A 24,005-nucleotide genomic window follows, 5' to 3' on the forward strand; every position below is an offset into this window, starting at 1 on the left:
CCCAATCAAGCTGAATGTTGGAAGTACTTCTTCACGCAATACATACATAAACTGTGGAATTTGCTCCCACAAGAGGCAGTGATGGAGGCCAACTCGAATGGCTTTGAAAGAGGATTAGACTAATTCATGGAGGATGAGGCTATCAATGGCTACTAGCCGTGATGGCTATGCTCTGCCTCCACGGTCAGAGGCAACATGTTTCTGAATATCAGTTGCTGGAAACCATAGGAGGGGCTCGGGCCCTCAGGTCCTGCTTGCAGGCTACCCATTGGCAGCTGGTTGGCTGCTGTGAGAACAGGATGCTGGACTCGATGAGCCATTGGCCGGATCCAGCAGGCTCTTCTTATGTGCTTATTTCAGTTTCTACACATAGGCTGCTAACGACAATGATAGTAAAAATACAAGAAAACATTTGAAAAACAACAGAAACAGTAAAATTAAAAAATAGCTAATAAAACCATTCGAGAATAGAAATAGTCAACCCTAAAATGCCAAACACATGAAAAAATGAGCATGAAAAAAACATATTAAGAAAAAAGAATAGGAATTTTTTTGGTTACCTTTAACCAAACCTCTTATTCAGATCCATTGACTCAAATCCCTGAAGGGCAGGGATGGAAGGAAGGATCTGTCAGTTGAGGTTCTCTCCATTTCTCAGTTTTCCAATTTTCAGTTCTCCATATTTCTGCAGCAATCTTCATGGAAATTCTTCAGCATTTCAATGCCAATTTCCTCCTCCAGCTGTTTTGTCCAATGTACACATTTTTGCAAGGAATTTCTCCTAATACAATACATTTTATATGTTATTTTCATTAATCCTTTCTATGCACACTTTCCCCTCATATGTGCATTTTTGTAAACATTGCTTGCTTGGAGAACTGCATTGCAAAATTTGGATAAGTGCCAATTTCAAAGGATGGCTGTTTTTCGATTCTCATGTTGTTTTGAAAGTGCGAATTTGATAACTTTGGCTTTAAATGGAAACTGATCAAATTTCTCCCCCGTCCCTACTGAAGGAATGCCAACCCCTGCCCATATCTTTAGTTCTTCAGAGGAGGGTCTGCTCTGTGTTCTGTCACCAGTGGAGTTTGTTATGTGGCAGCAAGGGAGAGAGCCTTCTTCATGGTGGCATCATCCTGTCCCTAGGGAGAACAACTGATGCTAACACTGTAATCATTTCAGTGCCAGATCACCACTTATCTAGTTACCTAGGCATTTGCAAGTTTTCAGCTGGTGATTATTAGTCTGCTGTTGTTACTGTGTCATTTGGTTTATATGTTGTTTGTGTTATTTTTTTGTTTCATTGTACTGCTGTGACATGACCAGTTTTGTTTTATGCCTCTGTGTACCATTCTGCTATTTGTATAGATCAGCCTTCCTCTTCTTGGTGTCCTCTGGGTGTTTTGGACACCAATTCCTATCATCCTTGATCACTGGGCATGCTAACTGGGTGTGATGGGACCTGGAGTCCAACATCTGGAGGGCACTAGGTTGGGGAAGGCCAGTATAGATTAAAGGTGGGTTAAAATATTTTAAATAAATACATAAATTAAATATTGGCAATTGTTATATCCGTTTTTTAAAAAATGATATTTTTCCCCCATACCATGAATCTGTTGAGCCTGTTGCCATACATAGGCCAGTTGCATATTATTAAGCAAGTTTTCAACATGGATTTTTAAAAATCATAATCTAAATCACCATAATCTAAAATCATAAGGTTGTATCCAATGAAGTCATCCTGTTAGTGCAAAGACTTATGCCTGTGCAACAAAACTTCTTCCCTCCATGTGCTCCCCCAATCTGTTCTGGGTTTTCCCCCAACCCCCGAGAGCAGATTTGGGGGGGGGATGGTGAATGGAGAAGGAAAGGAAGTTCCACTGCACAGGTAGGTGGTCTTTCACTAATGGAACAACTTTGTTGGAGATAATTCATAGTCTCAATGAGGTATGTGGAACTTTGGCCCTCCAGAAGTTGCTGAACTGCCATATTCATCATTCCTGGCCACGCTTGCTAGGGCTGATGCAGTTTGACAGCACCTGGAGGGCCAAAGTTTCCCACTCCTGGCTTAAAGAAATTAGTTCTAAACAATCACATTGTTTTATTTATTATTGTTGTTAATGATTGTAGCCTGTTTTATGACAGAAAGACAAGATGGGATTTGTATTTTATTAACTTGAATAAATAAATAAAACAAACATTAACATCTAAAGAATCAACCTAGAAGGCCTGAAAGCTTGTAAAACTTCTTAGCAACTGAATAATCAGTCAGTAATTGTTCGGACACTTCTGTATCTAAAGTTAGCCATTTTTCTTTTATGTTGCTGCGAGGTACTAGATATCTTTGGGTTCGATCTAGAATTAAGTTAGTAACTCTTAGGTTCCATTAATGGCAATTAAGTTCATAATCATGACAAACTTTTCTCATTGGGTTCGGTGGATGACATAATAGTGTCTGTCCACTAGCAGAATGGAAACAGATGTCAGAATTGACTTCCATTACCCCTGCAGTGACTTGAACAGCCCACAAAATCTGCTTGAAAGGTCTACAGGTCCTCTAGAGCACATTTGTTTTTTTGGGGGGGAGGGGTTGGCATACTGTAGAGCACTTGTCAATCAAATAGTTTGACAATTACTAGTGATTCAAGGGTCACTCTGTGGCAGGGATAGCCAACATGGTGCCCTCCAGATGAAATACAACTCCCATTAGCCTTGTCAAGCTTGGCCAATGGTCAAGGACGATGGGAGTTGTAATTCAACACCATCTGGAAGGGACCATGTTGGTTTCTCCTGCTCTATGGTCACAGCAATGATAACATTTGCTTTGTATTATTCTGTTGAAAAACATTTAACTGACATCTATGGTGTGGGGAAAGCTGCTGTTCTGGTTGAAGGATCCAAGAATATTTGTGCACTCTGAGGCAAAAATTAGTAATGTCAGGTAATGTATGAACCTGCTATTTTGCCATTTAGCTTGGAACATATAACACTTCTGACTTATTTTGTGGTGTGTTTTTTTTCCTTCCAGGTGGATTTGTAGACTCTCCTGATGTTTCACCCCCACCTGCCCCATGGGAAATAATAGTGGATCCACCTCCTCTGTTTACAGACTGTGAAATGAATATCCCAGTACCCCACTCTTATTCAGTAGAGGTAAAAAAAAAGCAACCCCCCCCAAAAGCAATGGGATTTTAGTAGGGGTTTACAGTTCAGCCCTATGCATGGTTTCACAGAAATAAGATCCACCAAGGGAGCTGAAGTCTACTTTGGGAGGATAGTCATCCTAAAAGGCAGGCAACAGATCCCTGAAGAAAAAATATTATGATGAAGATGCGTGCATGGGTCTCAGCCTTATTGATATTTTTACTCTTTCTTTACCCCTTGCAATTTCTTGAAGGCCAGATCCATGTATGAAATCAGTGGGTGAACTGAATTAAGGTCTTCTGATCTATTTGTCTTGAACTGATGAGTCAGGACCTGCTACTGGGTCACAGCCTAGTGGACCCACAGCAGCAGTAGCACCATACATAATACTGTATATAGTAAAAAAAAAAAGTAAGAAGTTGGTCCCAAAATATATGTTTGGCCTTAAATGGGTCCTGGGTCTGAAAAGGTATTAATATGGTTATTCTGCAGAATGACCCTTCGTCTGATGAATGGAACAGTTCCCATTGTCAGTTAAACAGCCTATGAAAGAAAGAGCTCCCTCAAGAGCATCATCCTATCCTAAAACATAAAGACAGGTGGCATGCTATTAGTTGCTGCTGCTCTTACTGAAATTCAAAGTGTATGGTGTTTTTGGCTCAGCTTAGCACATATTGCACGTCTTCTGAAACCAGTTGCTTTAAGTACTCTGAAACAACAATGTTCCTCAGCCTGGTATTAATTGTTTCATTCCGTTTTCTGATCTTGGCAGAGAGCATTGTTTTTATGGTTTGAAACCGTGAGGCAATGTTTTAGTAGATATATATATATATTTAAAAATAGTATGGGGATTTATTTGGCAAGGAGTTGTTTTAGTTGCTTTATATAGTCTGCTGTGTGCATTTCAAAGAAAATTGGCAAGTTGCCATGAAAAAGAGATTGGCATCCATCCAATAGAACAAAACAAGGCTATTTTTTACACAGGGTGTGTGGTTTCTTTTAAAGTAGGTGGAAAAATTGATTTAAGTAGCCTCTGTGTACTAAAATGCAGCATTTGAAATATATCCTGCATGTGGAACCTAAGGCAGACAAAGTTAAGTCCAGTCGAAATCAATGAATTTTAAGTTCCTATTGAAGTGTGAATCCACAATTAATTTCAATGGAAAGTAAATAAGGAAGTGCATAACAGCATTATCCTTATGCCTCCGTCCAACACGTTTCTCTGTGTTGTAGAGACTGGAAATCTTTGAGTACCTAATTCAGTATGAACCTTGGTTTATCATTCTCATTGATCCTAATATTCCTTGGGCTCCTAATAACTGATGTTATTATAGTATTTGTGGGACATGCCATTTCTTCTAATGTGGAAAGTGGAACTCAAAGGTTGATATTAGAGACAGAGTTGCCTGTTTTAAGTGAGAACAGACCACAGCAATCTGCTTTTGAGGGAGGATTTGTTTCTTCTCCTTTTGGCCCCATCTGCACTATACATTTAAAGCAATATCATGCCGCTTTAAACAGCCATGGCTTTCCCCAAAGCATCCTGGGAACTGTAGATTGTTACAAGTGCTGAGAGTTGTTAAGAGACCCCTATTCCACTCAGAGAGCTGCAGGTCCCAGAGTTTAACATAACAATCCATCTCTCATCCCCAGAAATTCTTATGAAAAAGGGGGAAAAAACCCTATCCACTTTCTCCACACCCTGTATAATTTGATACACTTCTATCATGCCCCTCCTTATTTGCCTTTTTTCTTCAAAACTAAAAAGCTCCAAATGTTATAACCTTCATCATTTTGTTCATCCTTCTCTGCACCTTTTCCATCTCAACAATAATTTTTGGGGTGTGTGGTCGCTGACCAGAAATGTACACCAAATTCCATGTGGGATTGCCTTGTAATAAATACTGGAGTCATAATTAGGAATGTTGGCTTCTGTAACGGTTTGCTTTGCTGTTTGTGTCTGAATAATTCTCATCCTTCTGCACTACAGAGGTTTCCCAAATCCTTGTCAAACTGCTCATTTATACATTCTTTGCTTTGATTTCAGAACTGTCCAAACTGTAAAGGACGCGGGGCAATCATGTGCCAATCTTGTAAAGGAACTGGCAAGGTATTGTACGATAGAAACATTACAGAATTCCTCTTCAGGAATTTTTATTAATTATAATTAATTTTTACTTTCATTTTTAATTGAATTTTGTTAATAAACAAAAACAATAAACAAACACTACATATCTGCTTACACAAATAAGAAGCAGTACTGTCCACACCAGGACAGCACGGACATTTCATTTTTTCCCTTAATATTCATCTGGTAGGACATTTCATTTTTCAGAAGCTCCATCATACATGACAAGACCAACAGACTGAGGTCCCATCTGCAGGTTTAAGGCAGTATCATATCACTTTCAACACTCATGGCTTCCCTCAAAGAATCCTGGGAACGGTAGCTTGTGAAAGGCTCTGAGAGCTGCTAGGAAACCCCTATTCCCATCACAGAGCTACAGTTTCCAGAGTGGTTTAACAATTGATTTCTCTTCCCAGGAAACTCTGGGAATTGTAGTTCCCAAGTGGTTAACTATATAAAATATTTATTAGAAAGCCAAGTTTAATAATGGTGGTTCACAAACAAAATAAGTTGAGATGTATCAAAGCAAGATACATTAATGGCACTATATGGTTTTTATATGAAGGTCATCGGCATCCACAAATCCTATATATGGGGGCTCATGTTGCCCTTAATTCACACACTCACACTCACTCACACACACACAGAGAGAGAGAGAGAGAGAGAGAGAACTTGCCATATAGCTGGCAAGTTATTTTATTTATTTATTTATTTGATTTGATTTATATACCGCCCACAGCCCGAAGGCTCTCAGAGCGGTGCACAACATAGGATAAAATACAATAAAATCACAAAAACAGTAAAGCATAAATATTAAACAATAAACAACCTAATATACGTTAAAGCTTAAAAGATAGATTAAAATGCCTGGGAGAATAAAAAGGTTTTCACCTGGCGCCAAAAAGATAGAAGTGTAGGCGCCAGGCGGACCTCATCGGGGAGACTGTTCCATAATTCGGGGGCAGTTGTTTACAGTTGTGTTTTTCCATTCATGTAGTTCGCTTGCTTCTGTAAATGGGAGGTGAGACAATTTTCTCTCTTCCTCTGCAATGTCCTGTGCTTTCCCCACATCTGCTTCAAATGGTCCTCCAGCACAGGAGGCTGCAGGAAAAAGGTGGAATTTGTGAAAATCACCTCCCTGTTCCATTTACAATAAAGAGCAGCCTTCTGTGAGCAGAGGGACATAACTGTATACAACCCAGTGTGTTTTCTTCTAACCTATATTATGCAATATATAGAAATATGAGTATAGTAATGTACCACCTGTAATTTACTTACGCAAGATTACCATCAGTAATCCTTTTTTTAAAAACAACAACAACCCTATAACATTGTTGTGGTTAATTTGCCTGCAATGCCAGTATAACATCCTAATTTGTGATATTCAACCAGGATGGCTGTTAGTTACAGCCCTTTGTAAGCACTGGGATAGCAAGTATCATTACTCCATCAGGGTTGTAGTCAATACAGGGCTACTAAGAAAAAAAAGGGAGTTTCAGCATGCATGGGGGAACCTCTTCTCCCCCAAAATAAAATACAGCCCAGTGAGGACTGCTCATTAGCCATGGAATGTAGAGTGACTATTGGAAAAAAAGAATGGAACATGTCCAGCTTGGTGAGAATAGAACCCTAAACAGAAGCACACATTTCAGGAGAAAGGATACACTGCAACGTTTAGTTGCAGGCACCACTTGCTGGATTTCGTTTATAAGTAAATTTACAAACTATTTCACTTAGCCATTCAAAACATACAAATATGTACCCAGTTCTCTCAATGGAAAGAGTGAGTTTCATATGCATATACCTGCCTACTTATCTTGTGTGTCTTTTTAAAATTTTTTAGAAAAAGTGTTCGGCTTGTCTTGGGACTGGGACTAGTACACTGGAAGATAACAATATATGCACATGGTGTTCAGGTACAGGAGACAATCGGTACGTGAATAAGTGGTAAATTATGCTGCCAACAAAAACTGCTTCTATGCTTGTAGTTTGCATGAAAATGAGCTTACTGAATTTCACATCTTTTCTGGATCTTTCAGCAAAGGGGTTTATGATCAATTCTGTTATCTATTAGGACATCTGCAGCATCTGGCATGCATTCTTCCCTGCACTCTTTGCCTCATTCATCTCCTGTAAGAGGGTAGACTATCTGTATCAACATCCCCATTTTACAAGGGATACTGAAGCCCGTAAACTGTACTGACAATCTTAGATTGTTCCATTGTGTTGGTGAAATTATGAAAACTAATAAACTTAGAAAAATCTAGGCATATGCAAAGTAAAGAATTATAGTGCTTTGGAAATAATAGTATTGAGCATAAACGGTTCACTTTTTTGCATGTGTTTTCTTTCACCTCCTCTTCCATAGTTGCTTCAGCTGTCGTAGCAATGGGTGGCTGAAGTGTTACCGTTGCAATGGGGATGGTGTCTTGCTGTTTCATACTCAGCTTACGATAACTTGGTAAGTAGAAAATCCAAAGGAAGAAGACTTCCATGACAGTGTGCTGTTGGTGCAAATCTTGAACATTTTTTAAGGGATATCTTGGCATAATATTGGCAGAGATTATCACTGAATACTAACCTGTGCAGTTTTTGCTGTTATATTTATGCCATCCTGGGCTCCTTCTGAGAGGAAGGTGGGATATAAATTTAATAAATAAATAATGCTAGGACCGCTCACTGTACCACCCATCAATCAATAGAGAATCTGACCTGGCACTTCTCTCATTTTTCCCCACGCTTGTTCTAGTGCACACTTCTGGACTTGAAGTCCAGAAAACTCACTGGACTTTTTTTTAATTAACCTGTGAAAATTGCCAAGTGGACTTACATAGAAGGGATAGGGACATAAGAAGCTGCCTTATACCAAGTGAGACCATTGGTCTATCTAGCCCAGTGATGTCTACACTGACTGGCAGTGGCTCTCCAGGATTTCAAGCTGGATTCTCCTAGCCCAACCTGGAGATGGTGAGGACAGAACCTAGGACCTTCTGTATACAAGGCAGATGCTCTACCACTCAGCTATGGCCCTTGTGCACCATCCCACTTGATTTTCCCTGCTGGTCTTTCTTTGTAGCCAGCAGGGAAGCACAGTGGGCTGGTGCATGAAGAACAGGGATCTCCATCCCTCTTCTGCCAGTACTGCTGTGTTTCCTTGTTGGCTGCAGAGGAAGATGCTGCACTTCATCTGCAACCAGCATTGAAACAAAGTGTGCTGGCAGAAGAGGGACAAAGTGATCCATCCCTCCTCCTTCATCCAGCACCTGCAGGCCCTCTCAGAGGTCCAGAGAACCCTGGGCCACTTCCAGCTTTTGAAGTACTAGCCATAATACAAACCAATCGTTGTTTGTTATATATCATCAGCTGATCTGAGACAGCATACCCCTCAACATGTCAGTTCTGCTGGCACAAGATTATATTTTTATTAATATTCATGAACATTTGTAACTCTTTAATATGGCAACATCTTTATCACAGAACAAAAACATGTTTTTTTTTACCAAATCACATTTATTTGCTGAGATGTGCAGCGCTAAGATGGAGTGTGTCACATTTTGGTTTGATGCACATAAGAACACTTTGTGAAATTTATCAAATCCTAAAAAATTAACATGTGTTTAAATTTGAGCCCCAATTGGCCCTGTTCATCTGCATCAGATTTCTTGTTGCCTATGGAGATCAGGAAAATAATTAAATACAAGGCTGTTCTAGACGTTCAGGGGCTTTCCTCATAGCAATGCTGATCAGGGCAGTTCCAGGTTTCTGCAGACCCTTGGGCAGAGTGGACCCCTTGTCCCCTCCCAAAGGGGTCACCAGCTCACCTCCTCCTTTTGCCCATCTTCATTGCTGCAGGGGCCTGGAGCTACTGCTACCTCTACCTCCTCCTCCTCCTCCTCTGTGCTCACTCACCCACCCCTTCAGCAGCTGGAGGCTCCAAGGGCTCTGCTGCAAGCCCTTCCAGAGCCATGAGCACCAGAAACACGTTGGGCCCCACACCCTCAGAAGCAGGAAACTTCTCGCTCTGCCATGATGTCTCGCATGGCAGATACGGTGTCCTTGAGGTGAAGTTTCCCACATCATGGAAGCTGCTTCTGAGGGGGCAAGGCCTGATGTGTGGCAGCGGCTGTGGAAAGGCTTGCAGTGGAGCAGCTGGAGCCTCCAGCCACTGATGGGTGAGCAAGCACAGAGGAGATGGAGGTGATAGTGGCACCAGCAGGCCCCCGCAGCAATGAAGATGGGTGGCAGGAGGAGTGCCAGGCACGGCACTGTGGGTGGTGGGCCTCTGTGAGCTCCTGGGCCCTCAGACTTGTACCTGACCTGGCCACCCACTGGTCCTGGGCCTGATGCTAGTAGATCAAAAAACTATCCATCCAAATGATCGGACCAATCAAGACTTGCACTTAAAGGGACAGACAAATCTCCTCACCCCAACCCCTCCATATGCTCTCTCCCATTTTACCTCACCCTAAATCACTAGGGCCATAATTCCTTTCTGAACAAAACACGTTTTCTGAGTCATCCAAAGGCAATGTGGAGAATTGTTGATTCAGGATACAAACTGAGCCTTCATTATCAGAAACTAAATTTCACTGAAATCAATGGGGCTTACTTCTGGGAAGGCACATATAGGTTTGCACAGTTAATGTCTCTTTTCAGTGCTGTCTGGGGGCTGTTGTGAGGTCAGCACTGTTACACTTTGCTCGCTTGCTTTGTGCTCGGATATGCATTGTAAACGGAAAGCAAATGTTGCTTCATTTCCATTTTCTCAACAGGAAGAACAATGTTTTAGAACATGTAGCAGACAAGAATTCTGGTCTCCCTCTTCACCATTTGCAGGAAGTGACAGGGAAAAAAATACTCAGTGATGAACACAACTCGGTAAAACACTTACAACCAAGCAGCCTGATGTTTGTGTGTACCAAGTTCACTGGAAGAATATATGCACACTATCTTGTAGAAACTGTAGGGTGTATTCAACTAAGTCCTACACAGAGCAGAGTAGAGCCATTGAAATTAATGAATTTAAATTAGTCATGTCTATTAACTTCAGTGGGTTTGCTCTTAGTAGGACTAGCACTGAATACCACCCATTAGGCTTGGTCACTGATGCAAAAAAGCAAAATACCACAACCACATTTTCTGTCAATCTGGTACAATTAGCTATTCAGCAGTTTTTGAAAATCAGATACTGGGACATTTTTGGAAGTTAGGCCATTCCAGTTACAGAGGCACTTTCAATAGGAGCTTAAATAAAAGCTTCAGGTAAGCAATTGAAAGTCTCTCTATCAAAACTACAAGGTGGGAAGGATTTTTTGAATAGTGAAATCTGAATGGGAATTTCTCAGGCTGATGGGAAGATCCACATTACGAAATTCTATATAGTGCTCAAAGGTATGCATGTCCTGTCCTCTAGAGCATATGGCATATAAAGACCAAAATCAACCACTACATCATGCAAAGGAAGACTATGTCAGTTGATTTTGGTCTTTATATGCCATTTCATAACGTGCATTTTCCTTGGCACACTATGGCAGGAGAAGCAGCATCTGTCCAAATTCCCTCTTCTACAGAAGTATAAACAGTTCAGAAGGCCGAGGGCCACATTCCTTCCAAGGCAACCTTCTGGGCCCACATGCCAGCGGTGGGTGGGACGAGAAGCAAAAATGGGTAGAACTATGACTGCTCATGTTGCCTTTGCACAGTAGTCTTGCACACACTCACCGATCCCTCTCTAGGCAAGCAAGAAGCATTCAAGGGGTCAAGGGCATATTCTAGCCACTCATAAACACTCAAGGAAGGTGCAAATTATATTATTTATTCAGCTTATATCCCGCCCGACTAGCAAACAGCTCTCTGGGCGGCAAACATAGCAACATATACAATAATAAAATTACAAAGTCAGTATAACAAATATAAAAATACACCATCTAAAATAAAAATTACAGCATTTACATAAATAACTTAAATTAAAATGCCTCAGAGAAGAGAAAGGTTTTAACCTGGCGCCGAAAGGATAATAGTGTCGGCGCCAGGCGTACTTCCTCGGGGAGACTATTCCACAATTCGGGGGCCACCACTGAGAAGGCCCTAGATCTTGTTACTGCCCTCCGGGCCTCCCTATGGGTCGGTACCCGGAGGAGGGCCTTCGTAGTAGACCGTAGTGTACGAGCCGGTTCGTAACGGGAGAGGCGTTCCTGCAGGTATAGTGGTCCTGCGCCATATAAGGCTTTATAGGTTAAAACCAACACTTTGAATCTGGCCCAGTAGCATATTGGAAGCCAGTGCAAGCGAGCCAGGACAGGTGTTATATGCTCAGACCGCTTAGTTCTTGTTAGCAGTCTGGCCGCCGTATTTTGCACTAGCTGTAGCTTCCGAACCGTCTTCAAAGGTAGCCCTACGTAGAGCGCGTTGCAGTAGTCCAAATGTGAGGTTACCAGAGCATGAACCACTGATGTAAGGTCCTCCTTACTCAGATAGGGACGTAGCTGGGCTACCAACCGAAGTTGGTAGAACGCATTCCGTGCCACCGAGGCTACATGGGCCTCAAGTGACAGGGAAGAGTCTAAAACGACTCCCAATCTACGAACCTGATCCTTTAGGGGGAGTGTAACCCCGTCCAGGACAGGGTATGTATCCACCATCTGACCAGAGAAACCATCCACCAGCAGCATCTCAGTCTTATCAGGATTGAGTTTCAGTTTGTTAGTTCTCATCCAGTCCATTGTCGCATCCAGACAACGGTTCAGCACATCGACCGCCTCACCTGAAGAAGATGAAAAGGAGAAGTAGAGCTGCGTGTCATCAGCGTACTGATGACAACGCACTCCAAAACTCTGGATGACCGCACCCAATGGCTTCATATAGATGTTAAAAAGCATGGGAGACAAGACCGAACCCTGCGGGACCCCATATTGGAGAACCCACGGGGTCGAGCAATGTTCCCCAAGTATTATCTTCTGGAGACGGCCCGACAAGTAGGAGCGGAACCACTGCCAAGCAGTGCCTCCAACACCCAACTCCGCAAGCCTCTCCAGAAGGATACCATGGTTGATGGTATCAAAAGCCGCTGAGAGATCAAGGAGAATCAACAGAGTTACACTCCCTCTGTCTCTCTCCCGACATAGGTCATCACACAGGGCGACCAAGGCCGTCTCAGTGCCGAAACCGGGTCTGAAACCCAACTGAAATGGATCTAGATAATCGGTTTCATCCAATAGCGCCTGGAACTGGTCAGCAACTACTCGTTCCAGGACTTTGCCCAAGAATGGAACATTTGCCACTGGTCTATAGTTGTTAAAGTCCTCTGGGTCCAAGGAAGGTTTTTTCAGGAGTGGTCTCACCGCCGCTTCTTTCAGACAGCCAGGGACCACTCCCTCTCGTAAAGAGGCATTTATCACTTCCTTGGCCCAGCTGGCTGTTCCATCCTTGCTAGTTTTTATAACCCAAGAGGGGCAAGGATCAAGTACCGAAGTGGTTGCACGTACCTGTCCAAGCACCTTGTCCACGTCCTCAAACTGAACCGACAGAAACTCATCCAACAAAACATGACTAGACTGTGCTCCAGACACCTCATTAGGACTAACTGTCATAAAATAGGAATCTAGGTCCCGACGAATGCATAAGATCTTATGCTGGAAGTGCTCAGCAAACTCATTACAGTGGGCTACCGATGTATCTGCCATGTCCTGTGGGCCAGGATGGAGTAGACCTCGGACAACTCTAAAAAGCTCCGCTGGGCAGGAGAGAGATGCCTTAATAGTGGCGGCGAAATGTTGTTTCTTCGCCGCCCTCACCGCTCCTACATACCGTTTGGTAGAAGGACAAACCAGCGCATAATTGCATTCGTCGGGAGTTCGTCTCCAACTCCGCTCAAGCCGTCTCCTATCTTGCTTCATCGCTCTTAGCTCCAGAGTATACCAAGGAGCTGTATGAGCTCTACAAAGGAGAGGGCGCGCAGGAGCGATCGTGTCCACTGCCCGGGTCATCTCTGCATTCCACAGATTAGCCAGGGCTTCGACAGGAGCACCAGTCCTATCAGCCGGAAAATCCCCCAGAGCCCTTTGAAAACCATCAGGATTCATTAGTCTCCGGGGGCGGACCATTTTAATAGGCAAAGCAGGGCCTGTGAGGAGTATTTATTTATTTATTTATTTATTTATTTATTTATTGTGCTTTTATACCGCCCTTTAGCAATAAGCTCTCAGGGTATGGCCTGGGGAGAGTCCCAAGGGGCAGATAGAGAGGCCTGGAGGGCCACATTTGACCCCTGGGCCTCAGGTTCCCCATTTCTGTCCTAAAACGACAGGGTTTGGGGTACTCTCAGGAGTGTGAAACTATTTTGCAAATGGGAATATAACAGTGCCTTTTCTTTGTACTCCAGGTATTTCCCATCGTTGATTTCCCAGAGCCATCCATTGATGAGTATTCACAAGCATGCATTGCACAACACAGAATGCAGTTTACCTCAGAAGGTTTGCACAGAATCCTCAGGCAGGTAGGTGCAAAACGGAACGACAGAGCTCGGAAAAGTTACTTTTTTGAACTACAATTCCCATCACCTCCAGCCAGCATAGCCACTGGATTGGGCTGATGGGAGTTGTAGTTCAAAAAAGTAACTTTTCCGAGCTCTGCAAATGGATGCTTAGAATAAAGGATTGGTGTTTGTTTCAAGCTTTGCATATCCTTGTATTAGTTTCCAAAGCCCTGAACAACTTAGGTCCAGGGTATCTTAGGGACTGCCTGAGCCCTTATATCCTTGCTCAGTCATTGAGATCATCTGCAGGAGCAGCTTTGGTCGTCCTCCAAGTTGGTGAGGCTCATTGAACATCATTGCCCGGTTCTCTGGAATGCTCTGCCAGCAGAGATTCATCAGGCACCTTCTGTTTTAACTTTTAAAAGCCTGCTGCAAACTTTTTTGTTCTGCTAGGCTTATGCAGATAGGGTTACCATCATTTTGTCATTTCAAAAAGAGTACATTTGGCTTCGATAAGTGAAAAGTAAGAGTATGCTGTTGCACCATCTCAAAAAGAGTACATGTACTCTTAAAAGAGTACGGTTGGTAACCCTATATGCAGGCAATTAAGAAGATGTCTTTTTGCAATAGCTGACCACTGCTTTCATTGTATTTTTAATGGTTTTATTGTACATTGTTTTTTAAAAACGTGCTGTAAACTGCTTTGTTTTTAATAAAATAGTGGTATAGAAATATATTTATAAATAAATAAATATTCCTGCCTTGTGTAGAATATTTTGCAATCAAGTCCATTTTAAGGCCTGTGCTAGGGATAGGAACCTACTAATCAACAGGCTGGATGCAGCCCACTAGATCCCCTCATCCGACCCACAACAACTACTCTTCACCCTGCCCCTATGCAGGCTTGAAAAAAGCTTCCTGTTGTGGCAAAGATCCGAAGGACTGTGTGCTATCTGTTCACATGCAGAGGCATTAGGTCTCAGTCCTCTGCTCCTGTTCCCAGTCTCCTCTCAAGCTAAGGGGCTGTCTTTTGCCACATCCTGATTACCCCCCCCCCAATCTGTCTGCATGCAGGCTGAAGCACTTCTCACTTGTGCATTGTGATAGATCCTAGTCATTGAGTGACCTAAAGTCACTAGTGTGTCTCATGGTTGAGAAGGGATTTGTGGAAACTAAACTCCTGCCTGCCTGAGACTCTGCCCACTACAGCATGCTGGCTCTCCTACCTTCTATCTCCCATAGCAGGTGTTGTGTTCGTGTTAAACAGGATTACTGACAGGAGGAATAAAACATCTGTCACAGGAGTTTTATATATAATACTAAGTATCTAGGAAAATGGAATACTGGGTCCAGATGTTAATTTAAAACTGGGACAAGGTAATTGAAAATCATAACTTTGAAATATGGCCTATAATTTTATATGCTTGTCTACATGCACTGTGAAGCATAGCATGCGACACTAACAACAGACAAGAAGTAAAACTTTTGTTGCAATGCATGTGTGACCTTGAATTTTTATGAGAGTTCTTCTCTCAGGAAGTTCTTCTCCCCACTGTTCATACCCCCCCCCCAAATGCTCTCTTTAAACTCTTCAACTCACAAAGCAGCTTCTTAAAAGACAAATGATGTCAGCAATGCATGCATATGCCATTTTTATTTCCTTTCACCAAATCCCCCAAACTGCTTTTTTATTATTTCAGGAAAATGTTAAGGGATGTTAGGCAACTTCTGAAAGCAGCATGCGATCAAAAATACCCAGGCATGTTCCCCCACTCTATCAGTGACTTTTTGGGGGCATTATAAGAGATGTTATATACAGTATTTGTGAATGTTATGGTGACTGGAAAAAGAGAACTTTTTTTACTCTGTCTTTTGAAAGGAAAGGAAAGGAAAGGAGGGGACCTTCCCCTCAGGGGGTCACCTCATTCTGCCAAATGATAGAACCGGTCCAGATTGCTCATTGGAACAGGCATCTGATATACATTTTAGTAAATTATGTCTCTTTTTCAGAAACAAACAATTGTGTTGGTGCCACTCACAAAAGCTGAATATGAATGGAAAGGGAAGGTCTATTCCTTCTACATCTTTGGCAATGAGAAAAAAGTATATACCAAAGACTATCCAGGAAAGTGCTGTTGCTCCATCATGTGACACAAGAGCTGTTTCAGTGGCATTCAGCAACACAACTACTTCCAGTTATTTGTTCTTCACAGCATCTTGCAAGATTTCTCTATGCTTGAAGGCATTATTCCCAGAGCAATATTTAGAAGTTGAAGTTGTTCCTGGATGCTATTTGTGTCAGTTGGACTTTTGTTTTGAATGCATGGCTGTGTTGGCTGTGCTTTTTGATTGGGGAGATGAAGGAAATCATTTGCTCTCACGCACCTTAAGAAACTGGGCTAATACATTATACCACAGAGGTTTGATACTTTCCCTTCTGTGGTTGTAAATTAGGATACATCAGGCTAAGTATCCTGTATGCTTCCTGCGGAAGTATAAGCAGATCAGAATGAAATTTATTCTGACCTTGGGCATCATCTTGTACAAATCTTTGCAGTGATTTACTTTCCTCTTTGGCAAAAGGTTAAGATATCTTCCATCTTAAAGAACAGGGCCTTCCTAAACAAGTCAAGTAAGCAAGGGATTCAGAGAGAGAGAGAGAGAGAGAACTTTTTCACGTGTCTCATACTATAAAAGATGTTCTTCTCTCCCCCCCATGCCCTTTTAGCATCTGATTGTACAAATGCCACATTTAGCAGCATTTATCTAGAGCAGGGATGGAGAAGCTGTGGCCCTTAGATATTGCCGGATTACAACTCCCATCATTCCTGGCCATTGGCCAACCTGGCAATGGATGACCCAACAACACCTGGCAGACCACAGATTCCCCATTCCTGATATGAAAGATCATAGCTGCAGCTGCCATGGAGCTTACTCTGATGTTATGTAACTGAAGAATTCAAGGAGAAAATGTTTGGAGAACTGAGTCTTAGCTGCCAGTTCTTGTGATCAAATGCCCAGGCACTAGGTGCTCAGCAATTTCTGTGTTCAAATGCCAGTATTAAGCCAACAAGCATCTTGCCAATATTGCCAGTATTAAGCCAACAAGAAGTATATTGATCACTCCAGAGGAGAGTGAGTTGGCAGAATGAGTTACTCTTCCATTGTGAAACTTTTTTTGAGACTGTGTCTCTAGTGGTGGTATACTCTTAAGCAACTCTGTGGGTTAAATTCCCACTCATCCATGACATTTCCTGGGTGACCATGTGCCAATTACCTTCCCTCAACCTATCCTATCTTACAAGGTTGTTGGGAGATAAAGGGAGCAGGACATTATATTCACCACCCTTTGCTCCTTGAAAGGAGGGTGGGATTAAAGAAAAAAATATTAATAAATGAATAAATATATGACTATAAAATTATTCATGTGGCCTAATCCCATGTGTTGAAATCAATGGGTTATATGTACTCTTAGGAATTCATAATTCAAGATCCCCACAGAATGCATTGTCTAGGACTCCAATTTTACAATGTGAGGTAATTGGATTAGAAACTATTTAGGCAAGTGCACATTAGACCTTAGAAACATGAAGAGAGGCACACCTGTCCCAGCTTGAACAAGTGCTTTGTCTTATACCTAAGTATATACCTAAGTTTGCCAACTTTTTGTATAACTACTGCTCTCATGCATTTAAAGACAATACGACATGCTGAAATTAGGCAAGTGAAGCATGATGTGAAACTAAGTGATGCAGGAAAGCCCTTAACCACAGGGGATCAGGATATTCTAGAGCATCCACCTCCTCCTTCTGTATGAACCAGCCAGGAAAGGCCTTCCTCTGTCTCTTGCCACTGAGGTGTGGTAATTGAGCATAATAGAGAGAGGGCCTTCTTAGCTGTGGCACCCAGACTGGGGAAGACCCTCCTCAGAGAGATTCATCTAGGCTCATCACTGTCCATCTTTTGGCAGGCAGTAAAGACTTATTTATTTCAATGTGCTTTTGAGTAAAATAGTGTTGTGGCTGGTCTCATAGGCAGCAGCCTTATATCGAGGCTTGCCATCAGTCCTTTCAGCTCTGTATTGTCTTTACACTGACTGCCAGGTTTTCAGACAGAAGTCTTTAGCAGCCCTACATGGAGATGCCAGGAACTGAACCTGGGACTTTCTGCAGGAAAAGTGTGCACTCTGCTGCCTCTCTTCAAAACATTTTAACTGCTGCTGTTTTAATAATTTTACTGTTTGTCTTATTTGCAGTTTTAACTTTAAACTGTGAGTTGCCTTGAATACAGTTTCTGTAGAAAGGCAGTACAGTATATATAAATTATTGTAATAAATAAAAGTTTTGCTTACTTAATTTCGGTGTTGGGATGCTATTAATGGCATAAAAGCCAGGCCAACAACAACGCCTTTTAAGTTGAGACCTATCCCAGTCTGCATCTGTGTTAGAATTGCTTGTTAATATGTGTGTTTTTTAAATATGTTTTTAACCCTTTTTTGAAAGATGTTTTTAAAGCTTTTTAAAAAATGTTTATAACATTTTGTTTTAGTGTATTTTAATGTCTGTTTTTATAATGTTTTAAAGTGTTTTTAGCGTTTCTGTTTGCTGCCCTGGGCTCCTGCTGGGAAGAAGGGTGGGACATAAATAAAATAATAAATAAATAAATAAATATTAACAACAAAAGGTTGCTTTAATTGTAACCTACTGGGATTTGATAAATTTTGGTGTCGATGAGATGTTTTGGCTTCCTGAACGTGCCCTAGGACCCCTTAATCCTGTCTTAAACACTCACAGAGGAGTGTGTCTGCATGAAGAGTTGTGTGCTGCCGCAGTGATATCACACAAAATAAGGACAGGAAAGAAGCAGGGCTACAAATAACCTGTGTAAAGTACATACAGTTGTGCAGCAATCTGGCTCATTTGCACAGCAGTGTTTTTTTTTAGTTGACAGGGAAAATGGACGTAGAGATGGAATGTTGCGCTGGGAGGGACAGAATGATATGGCAGCTGTAGCAATGCAAATGTATGGTTGTACCAAGTACCTAGTATGGATGTGGGGGAAATCCGCAAAATTCAGACTTAATACCAGATTTCGACTCAGTCTAACAGTCCGCTGTCTTTTTGGACCTTCCTGCAGCAGCCGTGGCTATCATTGGCAAGGTTTTCTCCCCCCGCCCTTTTCTCCTTATTTTACGTAATTATCTTCGTAATTATTTCCTTTTATGTAATGCATTCTTAACAGCAGTCTAGGTGATAACGATTGCCATTAACCTCCCTCCAATTTTCTATTTGTTTTGTTAATTCTCAAAAATGGTCATTAACATTATTCTAATTTTTTTTCTTAGTCTGTGTCTATTTTCTAATTCTTCTGTTCCTTAAATAATGTTTAGGTTAAGTAATCATTTTGGTCATTATTCAATCAAATTAAATCACAGAACAAAATGTAGTTTTCTCAATCTATCCAATGGGATTAATGCAATGAAATGTTTTTCATTTTCAAAAAGAATGCCCAGCTTAGAGGGAATGGAATCCTGAACAGGAGCACATATTTTAGGAGGGAGGATACACTACAACATTTGGTTGCAGGCACCACTTGTTGGATTCTATTTATAAGTATATTCACAAGCTGCTTCTCTTAGCTTGGGACCACAATACCTGAAAGACTGTCTTACCCCTTATATACCCAGTCAATTTCTACCCTTTGCAGGTGAGGGCCTCCTGCAGATACCATCTTGTCAGGAGGTCTGTTCTGCACAACATAGGAAATGGACCTTTAGTGTGGCGGCACCTTTTAAACTAAATTTAAAATAATTTGTTTTCATGAGACATGGCTATTGGAGAGTTTCCCCCAGGTTCATGGCTATAGATCCTTTTTCTATCCTGCCACCAAGAAATACAATTTCGGACGAGGCATGGGTGGGCTAGCTACTTTGTGATCTCTGTTGACATCAGAGTTTCTATATCAGTATTACCTGGCTCCTATTGTAGAGATGCCTTTCTTCCAGTCCTGATAGAACTTCCCAATAGGACAATTTTAGTCTGTCTTAATACATATTTTCCTCCCTCCAATTTACCTAACTCTTTAGATCTGTGGGCTCAGTTTGGTAATCTCTTGAGCTTCATTAGCTTCAGTCACCCTACAGCAAGCCTTCTTATCGTGGGTGATCTGAATGCTAGGATTGGGAATGCTTCTATTAAGTTTCCATTACCAGGACAGATGGATTGGGAAGATTTTTTTCCCTTTGGGACATCTCTGTAGGGATAGGCATCTCAATCATCGTGGGAAGCATCTACTTAAGCTTATTTTAAATCATAATCTTGTTATAATTAATGGCAGTTTTGGGGACAAATATAGAGGCAGTTTTACTTATGTCAGTAACTTGGGGGCAAGCACTATTGATTATTTTATTGTTAGCCCTTCTTTCCTTGACTCTATAAAAGAAATGGATATTCTAGACCGCACAGAAAGTAACCATGGTCCCCTTATACTTTCGTTAGATTTTAACATTGCTGGTCTTCAGTCAGCTACCCATCATAATTGGAATGGAAAAGTTCTGGGGTCTAGAAGACTGAGATGGTCTCAGTGTCTCTCTCAGTCTTTGACTAATCTTTTGACAGCCAAAGAGCTATCATTTTGTTCTTATTGCCTCTTGGGAGAATACACTCCCTTAAGTATGTATCAACAGATTGCAGACTACCTAAAACCTTTTTTAACTTTATCTTGCATGTCATACCAGAATTTCAAATCATTCTCCTCATGGTTTGATAAGGACTGTCAGAGTGTTAAGAGAACTTTGTCTAAACTCTCCACGCGACACCTAAAATTGAAAACAGAAGTAGCTACCCAACAACTTATTGAATTTAGATAATTTTACAAACAACTCATACGTTCAAAAAGCATGAACACAATGGGAGGCCTTGGGCCAAGCTGCTATAGAAAACAACAAGCGTAAATTCTGGGATGTTGTTGCACATGGCCTGGATGAAGCAAGAGGGATTACTGAGGCTCAGATTCCAGTCAATGACTGGACCAAATATTTTACTAAATTATATAACTCTTTATCAGTTTCTTCCCCTTTTGTAGATCATAGAAGTCTACCTGATTGGGACCCAGTAACACCTTATACAGTTAAATCCCTGATTGATTTGATTAAGTTCAATAAGGCCCTGTGTGAAGATTTTTTACCACCAAAACTTTTAAAATCATTTCCTAACTGGTGGGCCCCTGTGCTTGCTAAATTGTTTACTGAGATTAATCTGACTGGTCTAATTCCTCCTGGTTGGAAACTATCTATAGTTTATTCTATTTTCAAAAAGGGTAACCCTTCTCTTCCCCAGAATTACAGACCGATTAGTCTGCTGGATATCTCTTCTACTTGAGGTCAGTTGGGCCTCTGTAACACATGGGACAACTGTGATCCTCAGTGACTGGCCTGGGATAGAAGGGCTCAGGTGGACTTTAAGGTATGCTGGACCCAATTTGTTCAGGATTTGTATATCAAAACAAGAACCTTCAGCCTGGCCAGATAGCATATGGCTAGTAGGTGTAGATGTTTAGCAGAGGTGTCTCATGTTGTCAATGGTCTGCTCCCATCAGCAGTCTAGCAGCTGCATTCTGCACCAGCTGGAGCTTCTGGACCAGGCCAAAGGGCAGCCCCCATAGAGTGCATTGCAGTAATCCAGTCTTAGTGTTCAGACCTAATATATTAATTAGTTATGAGAGTTAAACATGCTGAAGTTGAAACATGGAAATCTAGATCTCCTGCTAGATAGCAAATTCCACAAGGAATTTTGCAGGGAAAATGAACTGATCCCTGGGACATTGCACTGACGTCACTGAGCAGACATAGCCTTTCACATGAGAGATTAGAACAATAAGTCTTAACAAGGCTTTGGGTCATTCAGACTGCTCCTGCAATGAGATACGTAGCTAAGGTAGTAGCCAGAGACGTATAGTGGATGAATGCCAGTGTTAAAGGTCAGTAGATCACTAGCAATGATTATTCTCTCAAGTCATTGTAGTCTGAATTGGTTTATGTAACAGTTGGACACAGTTATGAATGCAAATCATGGACACAAACAACTCCATCTACCATTTGGAATATCATTTGGAGCACCACTTTATCCGAACCTCAGTGCTCAATAAATTTGTACCCCATATTATCATTCATATTAGACTATATACTGGTAGTAAGCCTAACATTTGCCACTGTTTGTTATCTCAGTTTACTCCCAAAGAAAATATTTCAACATTATTTTGATAAAGCTCTGAATCTAATGTTTCCGAGAAACATGGTTCTTTCACTGGTTATTTTTATTTATGCTGTATTATCTTATTGTGCAACTGTAGTGTTTCCCTTTGCAAGTATTAAAGATTGCAATATGCCATTCCCTCTCAGTGGCTGATAAATTGATAACAATGTTATCAGAGTGTAGCAGGTTGTTTTGTTTTGTTCTGTTTATATGGCACTATTAGTACATATTTAAGGATAGGAGCATAATTGGGGAGACAGGGTTTGAAAGGACAGCGGACCTGAAAGGACAGGAATTACTCCTAGAAAAGTATATGAAGGTGCTAACAATTTGAAGTAGCATCCCCCCACTCTCCAAAAGCACTGTACAAATAGTGAATAATTCCTCTGTGATTTTTTTGGTCATTCTTCAAATGTTTTCTAAACGAGCAAACGTTTTTTAAAAAAAATTAAAAAAGTTTTGCAGTGGCAATCATCACTGTGTAGCAATAAATATTTGACACTCTGCCCAAACTGACATGCAATAGGTATCAACATAGGAGTATCAATTTTATTATTTTTGTTATTATTTATTAAAATATCAATATCACATCTTTCTTTACAGAAGTGCAGTGTGGCAGTAATTAATGTTTCACAGTATCTGAGTGCTAACATGCAGTGGCACTCAGTATGTGACAGTTTCTTACAAATTTTGACAGTCTCTGATGTTCAGTAGAATTATGATTATGATTATTAAAACTCACGTGTATATCCTGCCCTTTCTTCCAAGGGGAGCTCAGGGTGGCAAACAGGTGACAAAGCACTAAAAATCTTAAAAATAAAACATCTTCAAGGGGCTTTTCCCCTGTGCTGTGCATGCCAATCCCCCCCAGACTCCCAAACATACACACAACCAGGGGCTTCCAAACATACAAACACAGGGACTCCCCCTTGGGTCTCTCTCTCTCTCTCTCTCTCTCTCACACACACACACACACACACACACACACACACACACACACACACACACACACGAGAGAGAGAGAGAGAGAGAGAGAGAGAGGGAGAGAGAATGACATTCCCAAATACACATAACTCCCAAAACATCCCCCCACCCTCAGGCAGTTCCCCAAAGCCCTCACCCTCAGGCAATTCCCAAAATGGACTCCAAGGCACTTGCTGCCACCCATTTAGGCAGCTTACCAGCCTCTGCCTGGCCAGGCTGCCACTGCCACTGCCCTACCTCAAGTGCTTACCTGCCTCCCACATTGTTGGCACTGCCCTTCCTGAAGCTCAGTCACCTGCTCACTTACTTGCCTGCCTCCAACAGTGGCTCACCCGCTTGCTGCCCACTGACTCTACACATGTTTGCTTACTCACCCACCTGCCATCTTTGCTTCCCTCACTCACTCACCTCCATTGCCTGCCACCCCCTTGTGTGACGGTGGGATGAGTTACAAAAATATAATATAGTTAGACATCTTAAAAACAATTCCAGTACAGATCCAGACTGGGATAAGGTATCTGTTCAAAAGGCTTGTTGAAAGAGGAAGGTCTTCAGCAGGTGTTGAAAAGGTAACAGAGACGCTGCCTGTCTAAAATTTAAGGGGAGTGAATTCAAATTCTGAGAGTTTGTTATTGAATTTGTTTTTTTAACTAACCAGGACATATGCACTTAAATGGGTGGATGGATGAAATGGGCCAAGAACAATGAAAGATTAATATAAACAATTTCATTCCAGAACATATGGTGCTTTTTAAAAAAAAAAAAGATGTCCAATTATGACAACAAAATCCACAATACATATATGAAAATTACCAACATTTGGATTGTAGAAATGTTTGTCTCTGTTCAACTCTGTTTTCAATGCTTAAGAATAATTAACCCTTGCTTTGAGTCTGACTTAAAGCTAGACCCTTGTTGAGTTTAGGGGATTTATAGCACAATCCTATACATGTCCAATTAGACATAAATCTCAATGAGTTTAGTGGTGCTTGCTTCCATGTGGGCAGGCAAAGAATTATAGTGA

General features: G+C 41.5%; 2 protein-coding genes across 10 annotated transcripts in view; both read left to right on the forward strand.

Annotated features, from left to right (window-relative positions):
* LOC133380711 (protein SSUH2 homolog) overlaps positions 1-18,100 on the forward strand; it is a 29,405-nt gene extending 11,305 nt beyond the window's left edge. For all 9 annotated transcript variants that reach the window (XM_061618531.1, XM_061618534.1, XM_061618535.1 and 6 more), the window contains 7 exons: positions 3,029-3,153; positions 5,192-5,254; positions 7,116-7,204; positions 7,641-7,733; positions 10,045-10,150; positions 13,653-13,766; positions 15,756-18,100. In XM_061618531.1, coding sequence (XP_061474515.1) covers positions 3,029-3,153; positions 5,192-5,254; positions 7,116-7,204; positions 7,641-7,733; positions 10,045-10,150; positions 13,653-13,766; positions 15,756-15,896 — 731 coding nt within the window. In that variant the 3' untranslated portion in view covers positions 15,897-18,100. The remainder of the gene's footprint in view (positions 1-3,028; positions 3,154-5,191; positions 5,255-7,115; positions 7,205-7,640; positions 7,734-10,044; positions 10,151-13,652; positions 13,767-15,755) is intronic.
* Positions 18,101-19,206: 1,106 nt separating this feature from the next.
* Positions 19,207-24,005, forward strand: part of SSUH2 (ssu-2 homolog) — a 92,241-nt gene continuing 87,442 nt past the window's right edge. The window contains exon 1 of the mRNA XM_061622047.1: positions 19,207-21,208. The gene's annotated coding sequence lies outside the window, so the exon portion shown is untranslated. The remainder of the gene's footprint in view (positions 21,209-24,005) is intronic.

Source organism: Rhineura floridana, chromosome 3 (assembly GCF_030035675.1).
Source record: "Rhineura floridana isolate rRhiFlo1 chromosome 3, rRhiFlo1.hap2, whole genome shotgun sequence".
Taxonomy (NCBI): domain Eukaryota; kingdom Metazoa; phylum Chordata; class Lepidosauria; order Squamata; family Rhineuridae; genus Rhineura; species Rhineura floridana.